General features: G+C 39.2%; 1 protein-coding gene across 2 annotated transcripts in view; it reads right to left on the reverse strand.

Annotated features, from left to right (window-relative positions):
- Nucleotides 1-15,599, reverse strand: part of ak9 (adenylate kinase 9) — a 115,875-nt gene that overhangs the window by 40,103 nt on the left and 60,173 nt on the right. For both annotated transcript variants that reach the window (XM_039747912.1, XM_039747910.1), the window contains 5 exons: nt 11,863-11,984; nt 9,287-9,493; nt 6,168-6,298; nt 5,423-5,632; nt 3,570-3,845 (listed from right to left, as the gene is read on the reverse strand). In XM_039747912.1, coding sequence (XP_039603846.1) covers nt 3,570-3,845; nt 5,423-5,632; nt 6,168-6,298; nt 9,287-9,493; nt 11,863-11,984 — 946 coding nt within the window. The remainder of the gene's footprint in view (nt 1-3,569; nt 3,846-5,422; nt 5,633-6,167; nt 6,299-9,286; nt 9,494-11,862; nt 11,985-15,599) is intronic.

Consider the following 15,599-nt stretch of genomic DNA (forward strand, 5'->3'; position numbering starts at 1 on the left):
CCTCTGACCTCCCTCTCATTTACACACATGTACTGTGTATTGTCCCTTCTGACCTTCATTCCTCTCCTCTGTAGAACGTATCTCCACCTTTCCAGGGTCTCCTCTACCTGCTCCCTACTCACGCTACAGATCACAATGTCATCCGCAAACATCATAGTCCATGGGGACTCCTGTCTAATCTCGTCTGTCAACCTGTCCTTCACCACTGCAAATGAGAAAAGGCTCAGAGCTGATTCCTGATGTAATCCCACCTCCATCTTGAATGCCTCAATCACTCCTACCACAGACCTCACCACTGTCACACTTCCCTCGTACATATCCTGTACAACTCTTATATACTTCTCTGCCACTCCTGACTTCCTCATACAATACCACAACCCCTAGGCACTCTGTCATATTCTTTCTCCAGGTCCACAAAAACAGTGTGACTCCTTCTGACCTTCTCTATACTTCTCCATGAACACTTTCAGAGCAAACATGAAACCATACTGCTGCTCACTATTTGTCACCTTCCTTCTTAACCTAGCTTCCACTACACCTTCCCATAACCTCATGCTGTGGCTCATCAGTTTCTCTCTGTAGTTACTACAGTTCTGCACATCCCCTCTATTCTTAAAAACTGGTAACAGTACACTTCTTCTCCACTCCTCAGGCATCCTCTCACTTTCCAAGATTCCATTAAACAATCTGGTTTAAAAACTCCACTGCCATCTCTCCTAAACACCTCCATGCTTCAACAGGTGTGTCATCTGGACCAACAACCCTTCCATTCTTCATCCTCTTCATAGCTGTTCTTACTTCCTCCTTGCGAACCCACTGCACTTCCTGATTCACTATCTCTCCATTATTCAGCCTTCTGTCTCTCCCCCCCCCTTTGTCTTCATTCAACAGACTCTCAAAGTACTCTTTCCATCTGCTCAACATACCCTCCTCGATTTTGAGTACATTTCCATATTTATCCTTTATTACTATATTCTATTCACTAACACAATGTCTTATTGGTATTTCTGAATGGATGAATAGTAATTTTCTCAAACTAAATAAAGAGAAAACTGAAATTTTAGTAATTGGCAATAATGGATTCAATGAGGTTATCAGAAATAAACTTGATGCATTAGGATTGAAAGTTAAGACGGAAGTAAAAAACTTAGGGGTAACTGTTGACTGTAATCTGAATTTTAAATCGCATATTCATCAGACCACTAGGACAGCATTTTTTCACTTAAGAAACATAGCAAAAGTTAGACCTCTTATATCATTGAAAGATGCTGAGAAATTAATTCACGCTTTTGTTTTCAGTAGACTAGATTACTGTAACGCACTCCTCTCAGGACTACCCAAAAAAGACATAAATCACTTGCAACGAGTGCAGAATGCAGCTGCTAGAATCCTAACTAGGAAAAGAAAATCCGAACACATTTCTCCAGTTTTGATGTCACTACACTGGTTACCTGTGTCATTCAGGATTGACTTTAAAATACTGCTTATGGTTTATAAAGCCTTAAATAATCTCGCTCCATCTTATATATCGGAATGTCTGACACCTTATATTCCAAATCGTAACCTCAGATCCTCAAATGAGTGTCTCCTTAGAATTCCAAAAGCTAAACTTAATAGAAGTGGTGAGGCGGCCTTCTGCTGTTATGCACCTAAAATCTGGAATAGCCTGCCAATAGGAATTCGCCAGGCTAATACAGTAGAGCACTTTAAAAAACTGCTGAAAACACATTAATTTAACATGGCCTTTTTATAACTTCACTTTAACTTAATACTGATACTCTGTATGTTGAATTCATCATAATAACTATTCATAGTGGCTCCAAAATCTGTACTGACCCCAACTCTGTTTCTTTTTCCGGCCACCTACTCAAAGCATCATGATGCTCCAACATTGATGGACTGAAAGCCAGAAGTCTAAGTGACCATCATCATCAAGTCCTTCCATGAGAACCCTAAATACAAAGAGGACTGTTTGACTTATGTTAGGTAGATTGCCCAGAGGGGACTGGGCGGTGTCTTGGTCTGGAATCCCTACAGATTTTATTTTTTTTTCTCCAGCCTCTGGAGTTTTTTTTTTTTGTTTTTTCTGTCCACCCTGGCCATCGGACCTTACTTACTGTATTCTATGTTAATTAATGTTGACTTATTTTTATTTTTTATTGGTCCCTCTGTCTACCCAATTAGTACAGGTTCTGTTCTCTCTCTTTAATGTCCTACCTCTCATACAACTCATCATATGCCTTTTCTTAAAAAAAAAAAGCAAATTCTTAATACAAAAAGGGAAAAAGCTTGAATTCTTAATTGTACTTAGTCTAAAATTTCCAAATGAAAGTAAGAATTTGGGACACATTAAAAGCAATAATCATTAAAATCATCAAAACCAAGAATTTTTGAAAAAATAAGATAAACTTAAAGCAATGGGAGCCAAGGGAAAAACAACCCTAACAAAACTGATACCACAGCAAACAACTGAAGAGTTTTTAATATACCTAAGTTAACTGCAACCTTAATGATGCCAAGATTTCAAATTAAGCCCCATGTCTTTTGACTCCTCAGAAAATTGAAAATAATTAACAAGAAAAAGAATTGGGAAATAACAAAAATAGTAATAAGAAGAGAGCCAGGAGCAAATCACAGACAAGAGCCTGGTATCATGTAGTGCAGAATGGTATGGGACTATTCAATGTTAAATTTTGAGGGTCTAAAACTGTTACAATTCACAGTGTGACATGCAAATATACCGTATATAGTACTGTTTTCAGTAGGCAAATATATTTCCTTGTCACTATGGATGTTAAGGACTTGATAATGGTGACAAAAAAACAGAACTAGGAGATGAAAGAACTGAAAAAGAATAAGCACAAGCTTGGCCAATTAGACAGACAAGGAATCTAAATGTGAAAAGAGTATGGAAAGAATCAAAGAATTAAATCCAAAATGCAAAAAGACTAAAAGAGCAGAATCTTGTCAGTTAAACCAAATAGAGTATAAGGGGAAACAAGATACAAGTGTTCAAAATAGTGAAAGGAATTATAAAGTGGACTCCGGTTGTTGCTTTAAAAAATGAGTTCTTCAACAAGAACACAGGAAGACATGGAAGCTGTTTAAGGTCACATTTCATAAAAACAACAGTAAATTAGAACCACTGACATGTTGCATAAGTGACCAGGTAGTGTGGTGCACTGTAGGACTTTTTGGACTTTAAAATCTCAACTTGATGTTGTTTTAGGGAAATCAGGTGGATAGGATTGGTGAGCTTGTTGACTGAATGGCCCATTCTCATCAAAACTGCTCTTATGTTCTTATTTGAAACAATAGCCACAACTATGCCATTAGTCCAAAAGACCAAATAGAAAATGTGAAGTTAATTATTAGGAGGACAGACATGTTGAGGAACTAAAATAGAGAATTCTAAATGTGAGACAATCCTCCAGTTTTACATTTACATTACTAACTATAATTCTACAGAATTTTTTTTTTCTTACGTATTGTGTTATCAGCATACCCGGATCCGAATACACTCATCTGTAGAGCTGACTTGTCTTTAATTTGCTTTTTTACTCACATACCTCAGTAGTTTCTTGATTTTCATCAGTTGCCTCTTTCTGAGGTGCATCAATACTCTCAATGGCCTGTGCAGTTATTTGCTCTAATGATAATGGCTCTTCTTCAAACTCTTCTTCATCTGCTGGTACGATTCTTTTCTGCATTTTGGGAAGTAACTGCTCCTGCATCTTCTCCCTGAACTGAAGGTGGAAGATTCCCAACTTGTCTGCTAACCATCTCCCTTGGGATGTTTTTCCAGAGCCATGGACACCAAGGAGTAGAATTCTTGGAGCAGGAGCCTTAAAGAAAAAAAGGCATAAGGACATCCTTCTGCAGAGTTATGCAAGAATGTACCAGATTGATTACTAGAAATTACTACTGTAGGTACATATACTTTAAAAGAACCAAAGAGATCCCTTTTACCAACCAATGAATGGGCTGACCCTTCTTGATATCAAACCTAAGATGAGAAATGTGGCAGCATTCCAGGTATCAGTAAGATGACATTGATAATGAACTATTATGATTATGGTTTTGGAAAATTATTTACCCTTCAACCATTGCTGTCATTTTTTAGAAACAAAATGGCTTCTGCTTATGAACAGTAACAACATTATGGACACAGAATTAAATGCTACTTGATATATACAGGCTAGGATAGTTGTCAATTCTAAACAAGCTCTTGCTTGAGACCTCAAGGAACAACAGCTGAAATGAGGTCCCTGTGCTGGGTTGCTGTTCTCAGCCTCTGTGACAAGATGAATAGCACAGCAATACAGGAGGATGCTGTAGTAGATCCAACTGTTCTCCAAATTCTTTGGAGTTGAAGTGGTTTAGATATGTAGTTACAATAACCCTCACTATCTCCCATAGGAGGTGTACCAGGCACAGCGAACTAGAAGAAGACTGAGGCAAACCCAGCACATGTTAGAGTGACTGTATTTTTTAACTAGGCTGGGAAAATCAGGGAATTCATCAAGGGGGTGTAGGAGGATGTGGCTGAGGACAGGGTGATCTATTCTGTTCTGCTCAGCATTTTGCCACGCTCACCATGAAACATGGAAGTTAAAGGAACACAATTAAAATACAATTTTGTATCATGTGTAACAACATATTTCCTTTGATGAACTGGGTCCCCATCCAGGACTAGTTTTTGTATCCAGTGTTGCTGGGATAGACTTCAATTTCCTATGACCTTTTCTTGAATAACGGTGGGCTAAAAAACTGAAGAACTAATGGTTTTAGAATGGTGTAACTGACGGTGCGTTTGACATTGCTATTTAATATTCCTTTTTATAAAGAATTAAAAAAATACTGAAACGGGCGGCATGGTGGTGCAGTGGTAGGGATTCACATCCCAGGTGCTCCCAGCGTGGAATTTGCTTACACAATATGGGTGTTTGGTGTTACTCCAGGTGCTCTAGTTTTCTCCCACAGTCCAAAGACATGCAGGTTGGTGTAACTGCTGCTGCTAAACTGGCCCTATGATGGACTGGTGCTCTGTCCACGTGTTGTTCCTGTCTTAAGCCCAGTGATTGCTAGGATAGGTTGCAGTTGTACCGTGACCCTACGCTGTATAATTGGGATAGGATGATGGATGGGTGGAAATACTGATGTGATAGTAATTACCTAAGAGATTAAACAATTGAAAAGGTGTGAAAGTGTTTGCAATTAAAAAAAAAAGCAGGATCCACAGTTTTCAGGTTTGTTTGAGATACTCCCTCCAAAAAGTGCATTTTCTTTATTGCTCGTTAAACATAGATAAATGTTGCTACAATGAAAAAGGACAGTCATTACTAAAGAACTACTGAAAATCACTTGATTATTCTTTATTTTTGCATAGTTTCAAAATTTGCTATTAAGTTTTTAAACTTACCTTGAGGGTTCCCTTGTCAGACACATAAGCCTCAGGTTTCTGAAGGAAGCTTTCTCGGGCTTCAGGGCTAGAAAAATAGTATACTTTTTCTCTGTATTTTGCAGCTATTTCATCAGTGCATGGAAACAGGACATTTTTCTCCTTCAAAGTGACAGGACAGAAATGTTTGCTCTCCCCAAGCTCTCTGCTCTTCAGGATTCCTGGTTCTTCCTTTTAAACAGTTACAATAATTATATCATAAAAGGTGCAAATGTTTGAATATAAATTCAGCAAAACTGAGCACAGATGAAGTGACTAACTCGCTGGACTGTAAGCCATATGGCTGCTTGGTCAAGTTCATATTGGGGCCTTAAGCAGGTCACTTGACCCTAACCCTAACCTGTACCCTTTCCCTAACCCTGCTCTTCAGCCAGAAGGAAAACAAAACATACACAATACTGTATATTATATGTGTATACTGTATATATCCAGTATGTAAACTAGTAGTATAGATTTTTGCTTATAAAATGTTGGTGTTCACTACAGAAGACAATGATATTCAAATTTTACAATAAAACTTCTAGTTCTACCAGACCACTAAACAAAGGTGTTTTGCAGGGTAGTACTGGTGTGTAAGTTATATAAAAATAATAAATACATTATAAATTCAATGCAACTCAAAAAATAGTTTAAAAAACTCATGTGGAACAGTGACAAGAATGACACATAATTGGAGGTTTATAAACAACTGTTTTATAGTTTATACCTCTTGCTCTTCTTCTTCATTTTCTTCTTCTCCTCCTTCCACTTCTTCTTCTGCAGCTAATGCTTCAGCATCTTCCTCTTCTTCATTGATATCTGCATCACTCATCTCCCAGGCACTGTATCTGAAAAATTCTATTGGAGTACATTTACTGCATTAGAACACACTCCTTTGTACCTCCTTTCAAATAGTTTTATGTATAAGTGGTGCCAACAGTAGTGGCAAGAGGTGTGGCATGAGGGGATAAGTTAATATTGGGGTTCTTGGGTTCACATTCTTAGGGCAGCAGACATTGTTCATTTTTATTTTTTATTGTAACATGAACAATACATTCAGTAATGCTGAGCAAACTACTCTTAGGTCCACCCTCTTGAAAAGACATTTAGTCTATGCTTGCTTTTCTATATACAGGTAGTCCCCAGGTTAGGGACATCCGACCTATGACTTACGAACAGGGCCGCAGCTGTGATGCATGCGCCTCAGTAACTGCTGCTTCATCACCTTTGGCCTGGGGACGATGCAAGCGGTGGCTGGAGGGACACGATTTCGCTGCTCGCGCAGTGTACTGTCCATCGCGGCTCTCGTCGGCAAGCTGTGACCCGTGGTCCATAGTCACTGGGGCCACAGCTATTGCTTGTTTGCAGGACAGAGGCTTGATGTGGCGGATTGCTGCCCATGCACTACGCCGCCGTAGCTACTGCTCCTGACTGGACGCAGGCTAGATGGAGTGGATGGAGGTGCTTCACTGCCCGCCCATCACACACGGCAGCCCCGTTCGTTCTTGGTGGGCGGCTGGTAATCCTGTAAGCGGTGACCCGGTTGTGGCTGCACGGAGGCCATTGAGGGCGAACGGGGTGGCGGGGGGTAGCATTGTAGTGTGCCTCGGATGGCTGTCTGTTCAATGAGGGCGGTGGTGTGTGATTCACTGTGGTGAAGCTGACTGTGTGGTGGGTGTGTGATGAACCCCCCCTCGCCACCCCCATTCATTCTCAATAGCAAGCCTGCTTGTACTGTTATGCACAAAGCAGGAAGTTGTCTCTTGTCAGTACATCAGACGTGTTGACAACGGGTGCCTTCCTGCTGTGATAGTGTGTACAGTGCTGTGCAGAAGAGCTCATCTTAACCTTTTGTCTTCACCCTTCAACAATGTCTCTGAAACACAAATCTGATACAAGTGCTGGTGATACAGCATTTACTGCCTAATTTCTCATTGTTTTAAAGTTCAAACTAAGAGTGGATGGTTTTAGTATGTAATCTGCTACTATTTTAATTATATTTCATGCCCTGTTTAATTTTTATATGCCCATTGTAGTTAGTAGTAGCTACCTTTGTTCTTTTGGCTCTTCACATTATACTTTTATAGATATAGGTTTTGCACAGGAGAAGTGGTCTGCATACTATCATTAACAGATTTCTGAATACCTGCTTGGTCTTCTTACATTTTTAATGCAATAAAGAATCAATGAAGAGCTTCTGTCCAGAGTACATGACCAGAACCGACCAGGACCAATGGTAGAAACAATCCACCATGTAAGCTAAATTAGAAAGCATACAGTGCTATAATTATAGGCTGTTATATGCTAATCCAGAAAAAGGAATGACACGGATAAGCTGCTGCAGGGGAGACAGTACAGTGTGGTCTAGCTGTAGTCTGGCCATTGCATTTACATTTATCTGAGCTCCTTGTATAAAGTAACAGAGCATCATAGATGTAGCAGAATTGACATCTGACCCCAGAGGTGTACCTGGGTGGAATAAAAACCAGAACCAAACAGGCTTGGTGTGGAAGACAGGATTATAAATTTAAGGCATGAGGAAGGACATATGATAAACAAAGTAAAATAGATAGATAGATAGATAGATAGATAGATACTTTATTAATCCCAAGGGGAAATTCACATACTCCAGCAGCAGCGTACTGATAAAAAACAATATTAAATTAAAGAGTGATAAAAATGCAGGTAAAACAGACAATAACTCTGTATAATGTTCCCCCCGTGGAATTGAAGAGTCGCATAATGTGGGGGAGGAACGATCTCCTCAGCAGTCTGTCGCTGAAGCTGCTCCTCTGTCTGGAGATGATACTGCTCAGTGGATGCAGTGGATTCTCCATGATTGACAGGAGCCTGCTCAGCCTGTCGCCTCCCACAGATGTCAAACTGTCCAGCTCCGTGCCTTCAATAGAGCCAGCCTTCCTCACTAATTTGTCCAGGCTTGAGGCACTCCTGTTCTTTATGCTGCCTCCCAGCAAACCACCGTGTAGTAGAGGGCACTCGCCACAACCGTCTGATAGAACATCTGCAGCATCTTATTGCAGATGTTGAAGGATGCCAGTCTTCTAAAGAAGTATAGTCGGCTCTGTCCTCTTTTGCACAGACCATCAGTACTGACAGTCCAGTCCGATTTATCATCTAGCTGCACTCTCAGGTATTTATAGGTCTGCACCCTCTGCACACAGTCGCCTCTGATAATCAGGAGGGGCCTGGGTCTCCTAAAATCCACAACCAGCTCCTTGATTTTGCTGGTGTTTAGGTGTAAGTGGTTTGAGTCGCACCATTTAACAAAGTCCTTGATTAGGTTCCTATACTCCTCCTCCTGCCCATTCCTGATGCAGCCCACGATAGCATGCCCACTCCTGATGCAGCCCACGATTGCAAATCTCAAGAAAACTACTGAAGGTAATGGAAAGAAGATGTGGGAGTGTGGGGAAATATTTAAGCTGTCCATGTTACTGTATATGGCAATTCGACCTTGCCTAGATTTAGTTAGATCCCAGCAGGACAGCAATGTGTACTATCTTTTGAGGTAATGCTCAACATCTGTTATTTACTGCTGAAACTTTATCAGTTCTTGTTATGCCTAGGTTATTTCATATGCTCTAATCTTTTATAATTCTAAACATTACAATAAACACAACACTTTTCCTGCATTATTACATATGCCTGCTCTGCCTAATTTGCTTATGAAAATCTAAAGTTGGGTACAAATGCTTTTGTGATTGTCGTCATGGTCTCAATTGTCAACACCCCATTTTTCTGTGAAATACTATTAATAGACAGTTATCACTTTAATTATTAAGGACATAAAGAGCATAAGTGGAATGTTTAAGCATAGTTACTTACTTTCCATCTCATCAATGGCCTTATTTAGCAGAGCATCTGTAGATTTTCCAGCTATTTCCATATACGAAAGTCGAACTGTCTGTGCACCTATAACGTAACTCTCAAGGATCTGCCATTCCTGCATAAACATTTTTATTTGTTGCCTGTATTTGTCCATTTCAGGGCACTCAGGGAATCCTTTCTCCCATGTTTCAGGTAAAGTAACTTCTATAAAAGAGAAATATATTAAAATAAAAACAAATGCTTTGCCATTGTGTTACATTATATTTAGTCTAAGACTTTAAAATATGTGAGGAATGGGTACTGGAACCTAAGGGTTTAGCTGTCTTGCAGGTTCCTACGTGTGAATCATATGCCCAGTCACAGTCTGTTTAGAATGTAAATATTTCCTTTGATGGAAGACCCCACAGGTGATATCTGTGGTTATGTCTCCTGATCTAGCTGAAGAGTATTTGAAGAAGGGGCAGAGCAGAAACATGGATGTAAAATGTGTTCTGAGAAGCTAAGGACAAACATTAATGGCAGGTTTAAAGTTTTTCTGGCATGCTATTTGTCTCTGCTGAAAGGGTAAATGTTAACTTTGTCTGTGTTTAGTACCTGGAAAGCTCTGAACAGTATTCAACCGAAGTTAAAGTTAAAGGAACAAATAAGTGGATTCTTAAGGACAGCTGGAAGATGTGTTCTGAATACAGGGGATCACTCTTCCATTATACGTTTTTTTTGTAATTTAGGAATCAATTTCCAAGATAAGAAAAATAAAATGATATCTGTCAAATTTTGCCTTTTATCACTAGTTACAAATGTGTCCTTTCTAGGCCTAGACAACAGTAAAACAACTGGTAAAATCTATGAGCGTAAAATGAGAAAAATGATAAGAATGACAATCTTTGTCCATTCCCTCTCTACACTAAGCTTCCCAAGGAAAAGCAATCACCGGAACATTGGGAAGCCGGTTCTGACTGATGGCTAAATCTTTTGGAAGATGTAGGAAAACAAATTCATTCTATTCAGGTGACTATGGGATGATTTGTGAATGTGTACTGTACTAAATTTCATGAAAGAAATTAGTTAGCTGTAGTTAGCTTTACATCATTTACATCCTGTACAAGTACATTAAAGGTTGAACACATCCTTGACATTTAGATTAATTTGTTCAAAGATGGACATTAGACTCCACTAAGACACTGACACTGCTTTTTTGTGATTTTCATAAGGCACAGACTGTTTGGGTGTCTTAAGAGCTGCATCCCTGTAGAAAATTAATAAAGATGATGTGACTGGCTTAAGAACCAAGGTCTGCAAATTTGTGAAGATATATCATCTTCATTACCAGTCACCGTTCCACAACAGAATGCTTTTTACCTATAAATGGTTTGACAGGAAGTCAACAGTATCATCAGGCCAGATATGTTGTCAATGAAAATATTGCCAGCAAACTTAAAAAAAATGAAGGACTTTTTCTGGAACATTCTGTATCTGTCAATTAAACTAATATCATCAGATATCAAATGTATCATGAATGTCAGTTTTGATAATTTTTGTACATACCATACTGCATTTATTTTTGATTTAAAGTGGTTGTTTATATTTATTATTTTGGCAACTCCGTTTTGTGTTCTTTTTAGGGAAGCTCTAATTAGCCAATCTGGGTGGTTCGTCGTGTTGTGGGTGCGGCAATGCACTGTAATCAGCGCATGCTCCCAACATCTCTCTCTCTCTAACTAGGTTTTTGTTAAGGCCGATACCAATCACTGACTTCATGTTACTAGAACTGGATGATTCCAATACCAATTATTTTCATTACCCTATATTTTTTTTACTAAGCTCCTGTATAACCAGATGTATAGCATCTTTATGTTATATACTAAAGTGTTAAAGTTGGTACTTGTATAATTAAACTGCAGACAAAAGGAAACGTGCCCCATAATACCCGTACACTATCATTAAGTAAGTAGGATCAGCATCTCAAAGACTGGCTCTCCCAAGTCACTTTAAGATTAATCCTGCTTTCCATGTTTCCAGATAAAAAAACTGTAATGAATAGGATGCTTTAATAATGGGGCTCTGTCTTGAATTTCAGTTTTGATCATTTCTTTAAAAAGAAGTCGTTTATTTTTATCTTTTTTTTGGAAATGTCATTTGGGCACTTTCTGGTATGGTCAATATCATTTTTTAACTGTCTTTGCATGACTTCATCCATATTATTTACAATTATATTGCCTGTTGCTGGTCACCTGATATGGAGGTCATGTGATGCATTGTGTCATCAGGCCTGCCTACAAAAGACAGCAGAGTGACAGGGATATTTAAAAAAACTACAAATACTTTAAAAAGAACTTTTGGTTAGTGCAATCTCATTTCAGGTTTGGTTTGGTGTCGGCATGTTGTTGTCATTTTTGTTTTATTTTCGTTTTTGTATTCTTGGTTACTGGATTCTGCCTTTTATTTTCAGTGTGGTTTTAGCCCATTCTTTCAGCTCATCATTTTCTGGTCTTTTTCTCTCTCTTTGCATCAAATGGTTATTTAAATAAAAAAAAATCTAACATTTTACCATTGTACTGTACATTATGTTTTACCTTCAGGTTCCTCTTCTACGGTTTGCAATGGTTGAGTTGGCTGATTCTCTTCTGGTTGCTTCAGTTCATCTGACTGTAAACTCTCACTAGCCTCCGAAGCAGCAGCAGCCAATTTCATTTGTCTATAAAATATATGGATATATTTATTTTTAATGTCTTGAATTCCAGGTGGAATGTCCACCTTTTTCTGCAGGTTTCTAGATTTTCACTCTTAAATAATATAAACCATCAAATCACTCCATCTAATCCTTCCCAGGCTGATAAATTACTCGTTTATTTACTGTGCAGTTTTGATCTGCTTCACCTTATTCCATTCTATTGTTTCATGCAAATTTAAATGTTACTTTAATTTGCTTCATCCTTTCATTCAGTCACTGAAGCCAGCTAATCCAATGTTAGGGTCACAAAGAGCTGGGGCCTCATGTATAACGCCGTGCGTAGAACTCGCACTATAACATGGCATAAGCACAAAAGCCGAAATGTGCTTACGCACAGAAAAATCCAGATACAGGAATCTGTGCGTACTCCAACTTCCACGTTCTTCCGCTACATAAATCCCGATCAGCGTGAAAACTAACGCTCGTGCACGCGCATTATGTAACGCGCATTATGTAACGCCCCAAATCCTCACAGAATTACGCCTATTTGAATATGCAAATCAATATAAATCGCCCTTAAGCGCAGCCTTCTGTGAAAAGACAATGGGAAAAGGACGGGGGGAAACAAGAATTTCAGCGAATACCAAGTGGAGGCAAAGGAAAAACATACTATTTGTTCAAATAAGCCGTGGTATAATCAACAAAATGAAGTTGATCGAGTGACATAGCGTGTTGGAGAAACATGAAAGCTCACATCCACAAAATCGCACAGTGCCGGAAATAAAAAAGAAGTCACATATCAAAGTCGCCGTGGAAAGCTGAGTTGTAAGCCCACTGTCTGAGTGTCATATGAAAGCTTATTAGGGTACAGAGAAAAAAGCCACACGGTGGGGAAAAAGCACGAAATGTCCACTTCAATCTCGACATTTCCACTTTAATCACGGAGTTTATTTTGTCATTAAAGTAGAACAACATAAAATTCATCTTAAAATTGTTTAATTAACCAGTTTCTAAAATCACATCGTAATAAAGTAGCATGTTAAATGCTTTGTTTTGTATTTGATTTTCTATGTGCTCTATGTGTGTGAATCACTACTTGCTTCTTAAACCGGCTCTCTTCCTCCAACTGGACACAGAGTCCATTACATTCGTGATATTACAGCTCTCTGAATAACTAAAATACTGAGATGTATACTTGATGTCATTTTCATGATGATAGGAGTTAAAGCACGTTATTAAACATGTTTCACTTCGATGAAATAATTTATTGCAGCAGTACAATCAGGGGCGGCTCTAGGCTTGTGGTGGCACTGGGCAGAGGAAGAATCGGTGGCTCCTTCGCCCGCCAATGTCATGCACGGTGGATGGCCACATATGTTGCAGACACTAGCCGCCTCGTGCTCATGACACAAGCATTTAACTTTTGCCGAAATTTGTCGCTGCGTTTTTAGCTGTGTTGTTATTTTATCTTTCTGTTTTATATTCAATATATATTGGCGTAGCCGTCACACAGTCAGTGCTTTTCTTTCCCCAAGTAACCGACGCCATACAATCAGCTCTGTAATAGACGCGTTAAGCCATCTGTAAGCTTCGCCGATTCTTCAAAACATTTAAAGAACATTGAAATATCTTCGTAGTACATGTTTAATTATTCTATCCTTAAAGACACTCCCAGTGAAGAATATAGATTATTTAAATAAAGTTAAAGTTTTATCTGTATAATTTAACAAACATATTTTGCTGCATTTTACCTTTGCGCTTTATAAGTTGGTCTCGTCCGATGCGAGAGATGGATGTCTGAAGTGGAGCTCCGCTAGCAGTGGTGCTATTTTTCATATTATTTGCTTATTATTCTGAGATATCCTGTATTTATTCAACCCGAGAGGGACCGCTACAGTATATGTAAACACATATAAACATGGCCAACAAGAAGGGGGTCCGAAGAATCAAGACTAAAGCTACATCCAAGCTGCGATCAGCAAGCCCTAGTTCGAGATACGGCCTCTCAGAGACAGACCTGGATCAGATGGGCGAAAGTACAGACTCCTTGGGACCACGGTCCGCTACATCGCCGCCGCTGAGAGCGAAAAGGGGCGAAGGTGCGATCGTGAGTGCAGATGTGGATAGCTCGCCGATTGGAGAGGATTACCTGAAACTGGAAAAGGCCGGGAGGTCCGCGGCTTCAGTTACGCAATACGCGGGACTGGAGCAGCGGGACACCGCTTCAGCAGAGTCTGCTGCTTCATCTACGGTACAAGAAGGCACATTTGAGCTATCTGAACTGAAAGTGTTGCTCGCTGAGCTCACGCAAGATATAAAGAAAAGCGAGAAGGCTAATGAGAAAGCAACGGCAAAGGCACATGAGAGACTGAAACAGGAATTAAAACAGGAGATGAAACAGGCCAATGAATGTCTGCGACAGGAAATCCAACAGGAAATCCAACAGGCAAATGAAAGGCTGCGTCAAGAGGTACAACTTGAACTTCGACAGGTGCTGGGTAAAATTGAAGAGCGCATTGAGAAAAACTCGTTAAACTGAGCACGCTTGCTGATCGATTGGAGCATCTTAGTGAGACATTCACGAATCGGATCGAAATAGCCGAACATCTAGCTGCCAGTGCCGAGGAAAGAGCAGTAAATGTCAGTTCGAATGTAAAAACTCGGAGAAAAACTTGGAGACAGACTGGCTGCTTTAGAAGATGGGAATAGAAGGTATAATGTCAGAATTGAAGGCTGCCGGAGAATCGAGAAAGTTTAAACCCGTGAAATTCGCAACTGAACTTTTTCTAAAATAATCGGGGCGACTTTAAAGCAGAATCTGAGATAGCAGCGCTTACGCGTGGATCAAACACCGCCAGACCCCGACCAAGATCTTTTATAGTTCGCTTTGAACGATTATCATTTAAGTTAGAGGTGATGGAACTCCTCAGGAAAAAAGGAAGATATTATATATGAAGATTGCCACATTCGCGCCTTCCCTGACTTCTCTCCAGCAACAGCTATCAAACGCCGCCTTCTATAATATTAAACAGCTGCTACGGCAAGCCAATGTCAAATACGGCCTCCTGTATCCGCAAAACTGAAAGTGGAATGGCAGGGTCATTTCTATGTTTTCGCTAGCAAGGAGGAGGCAGAAAATGAGTTAAGAAAGCTGATCCCGGACTATTCTGATACATAATTGTGAGTCATGGCGGTAAATGATAAAGCTAGGATTAATAATCTACTGTCTGATCTATTTGTTTTAAAATACGGGTTTTTATCAGCATATATTCTCATATTCTTATATTATTATTACTTACTTATTACTTATCATTACTTAGTATTACTAGGGCTAAATGTTTATGTTTTATTGTGCTTAATTACGTTTTCCTCCTCTTTTTTCTTTTCTAATTATTTCATGTGTACCCTAAATGAGACTGTTCAATATCATACCCTTGGTTTGCTGTTATTGCTATTACTGCATTAAGACTTGTTATGCTTGTTTTGGACACATCTTTAACACCATCACCTGGGTTTATTATCTGGGGATATCATCTTAATGCACTAAAATTGATGAAGATTATATGTATATATATATATATATATATATATATATATATATATATATATATATATATATTTTGCAAAATTCTTTTCTTT

This window comes from Polypterus senegalus, chromosome 3 (genome assembly GCF_016835505.1).
Source record: "Polypterus senegalus isolate Bchr_013 chromosome 3, ASM1683550v1, whole genome shotgun sequence".
In the NCBI taxonomy this organism is placed as follows: Eukaryota; Metazoa; Chordata; class Cladistia; order Polypteriformes; family Polypteridae; genus Polypterus; species Polypterus senegalus.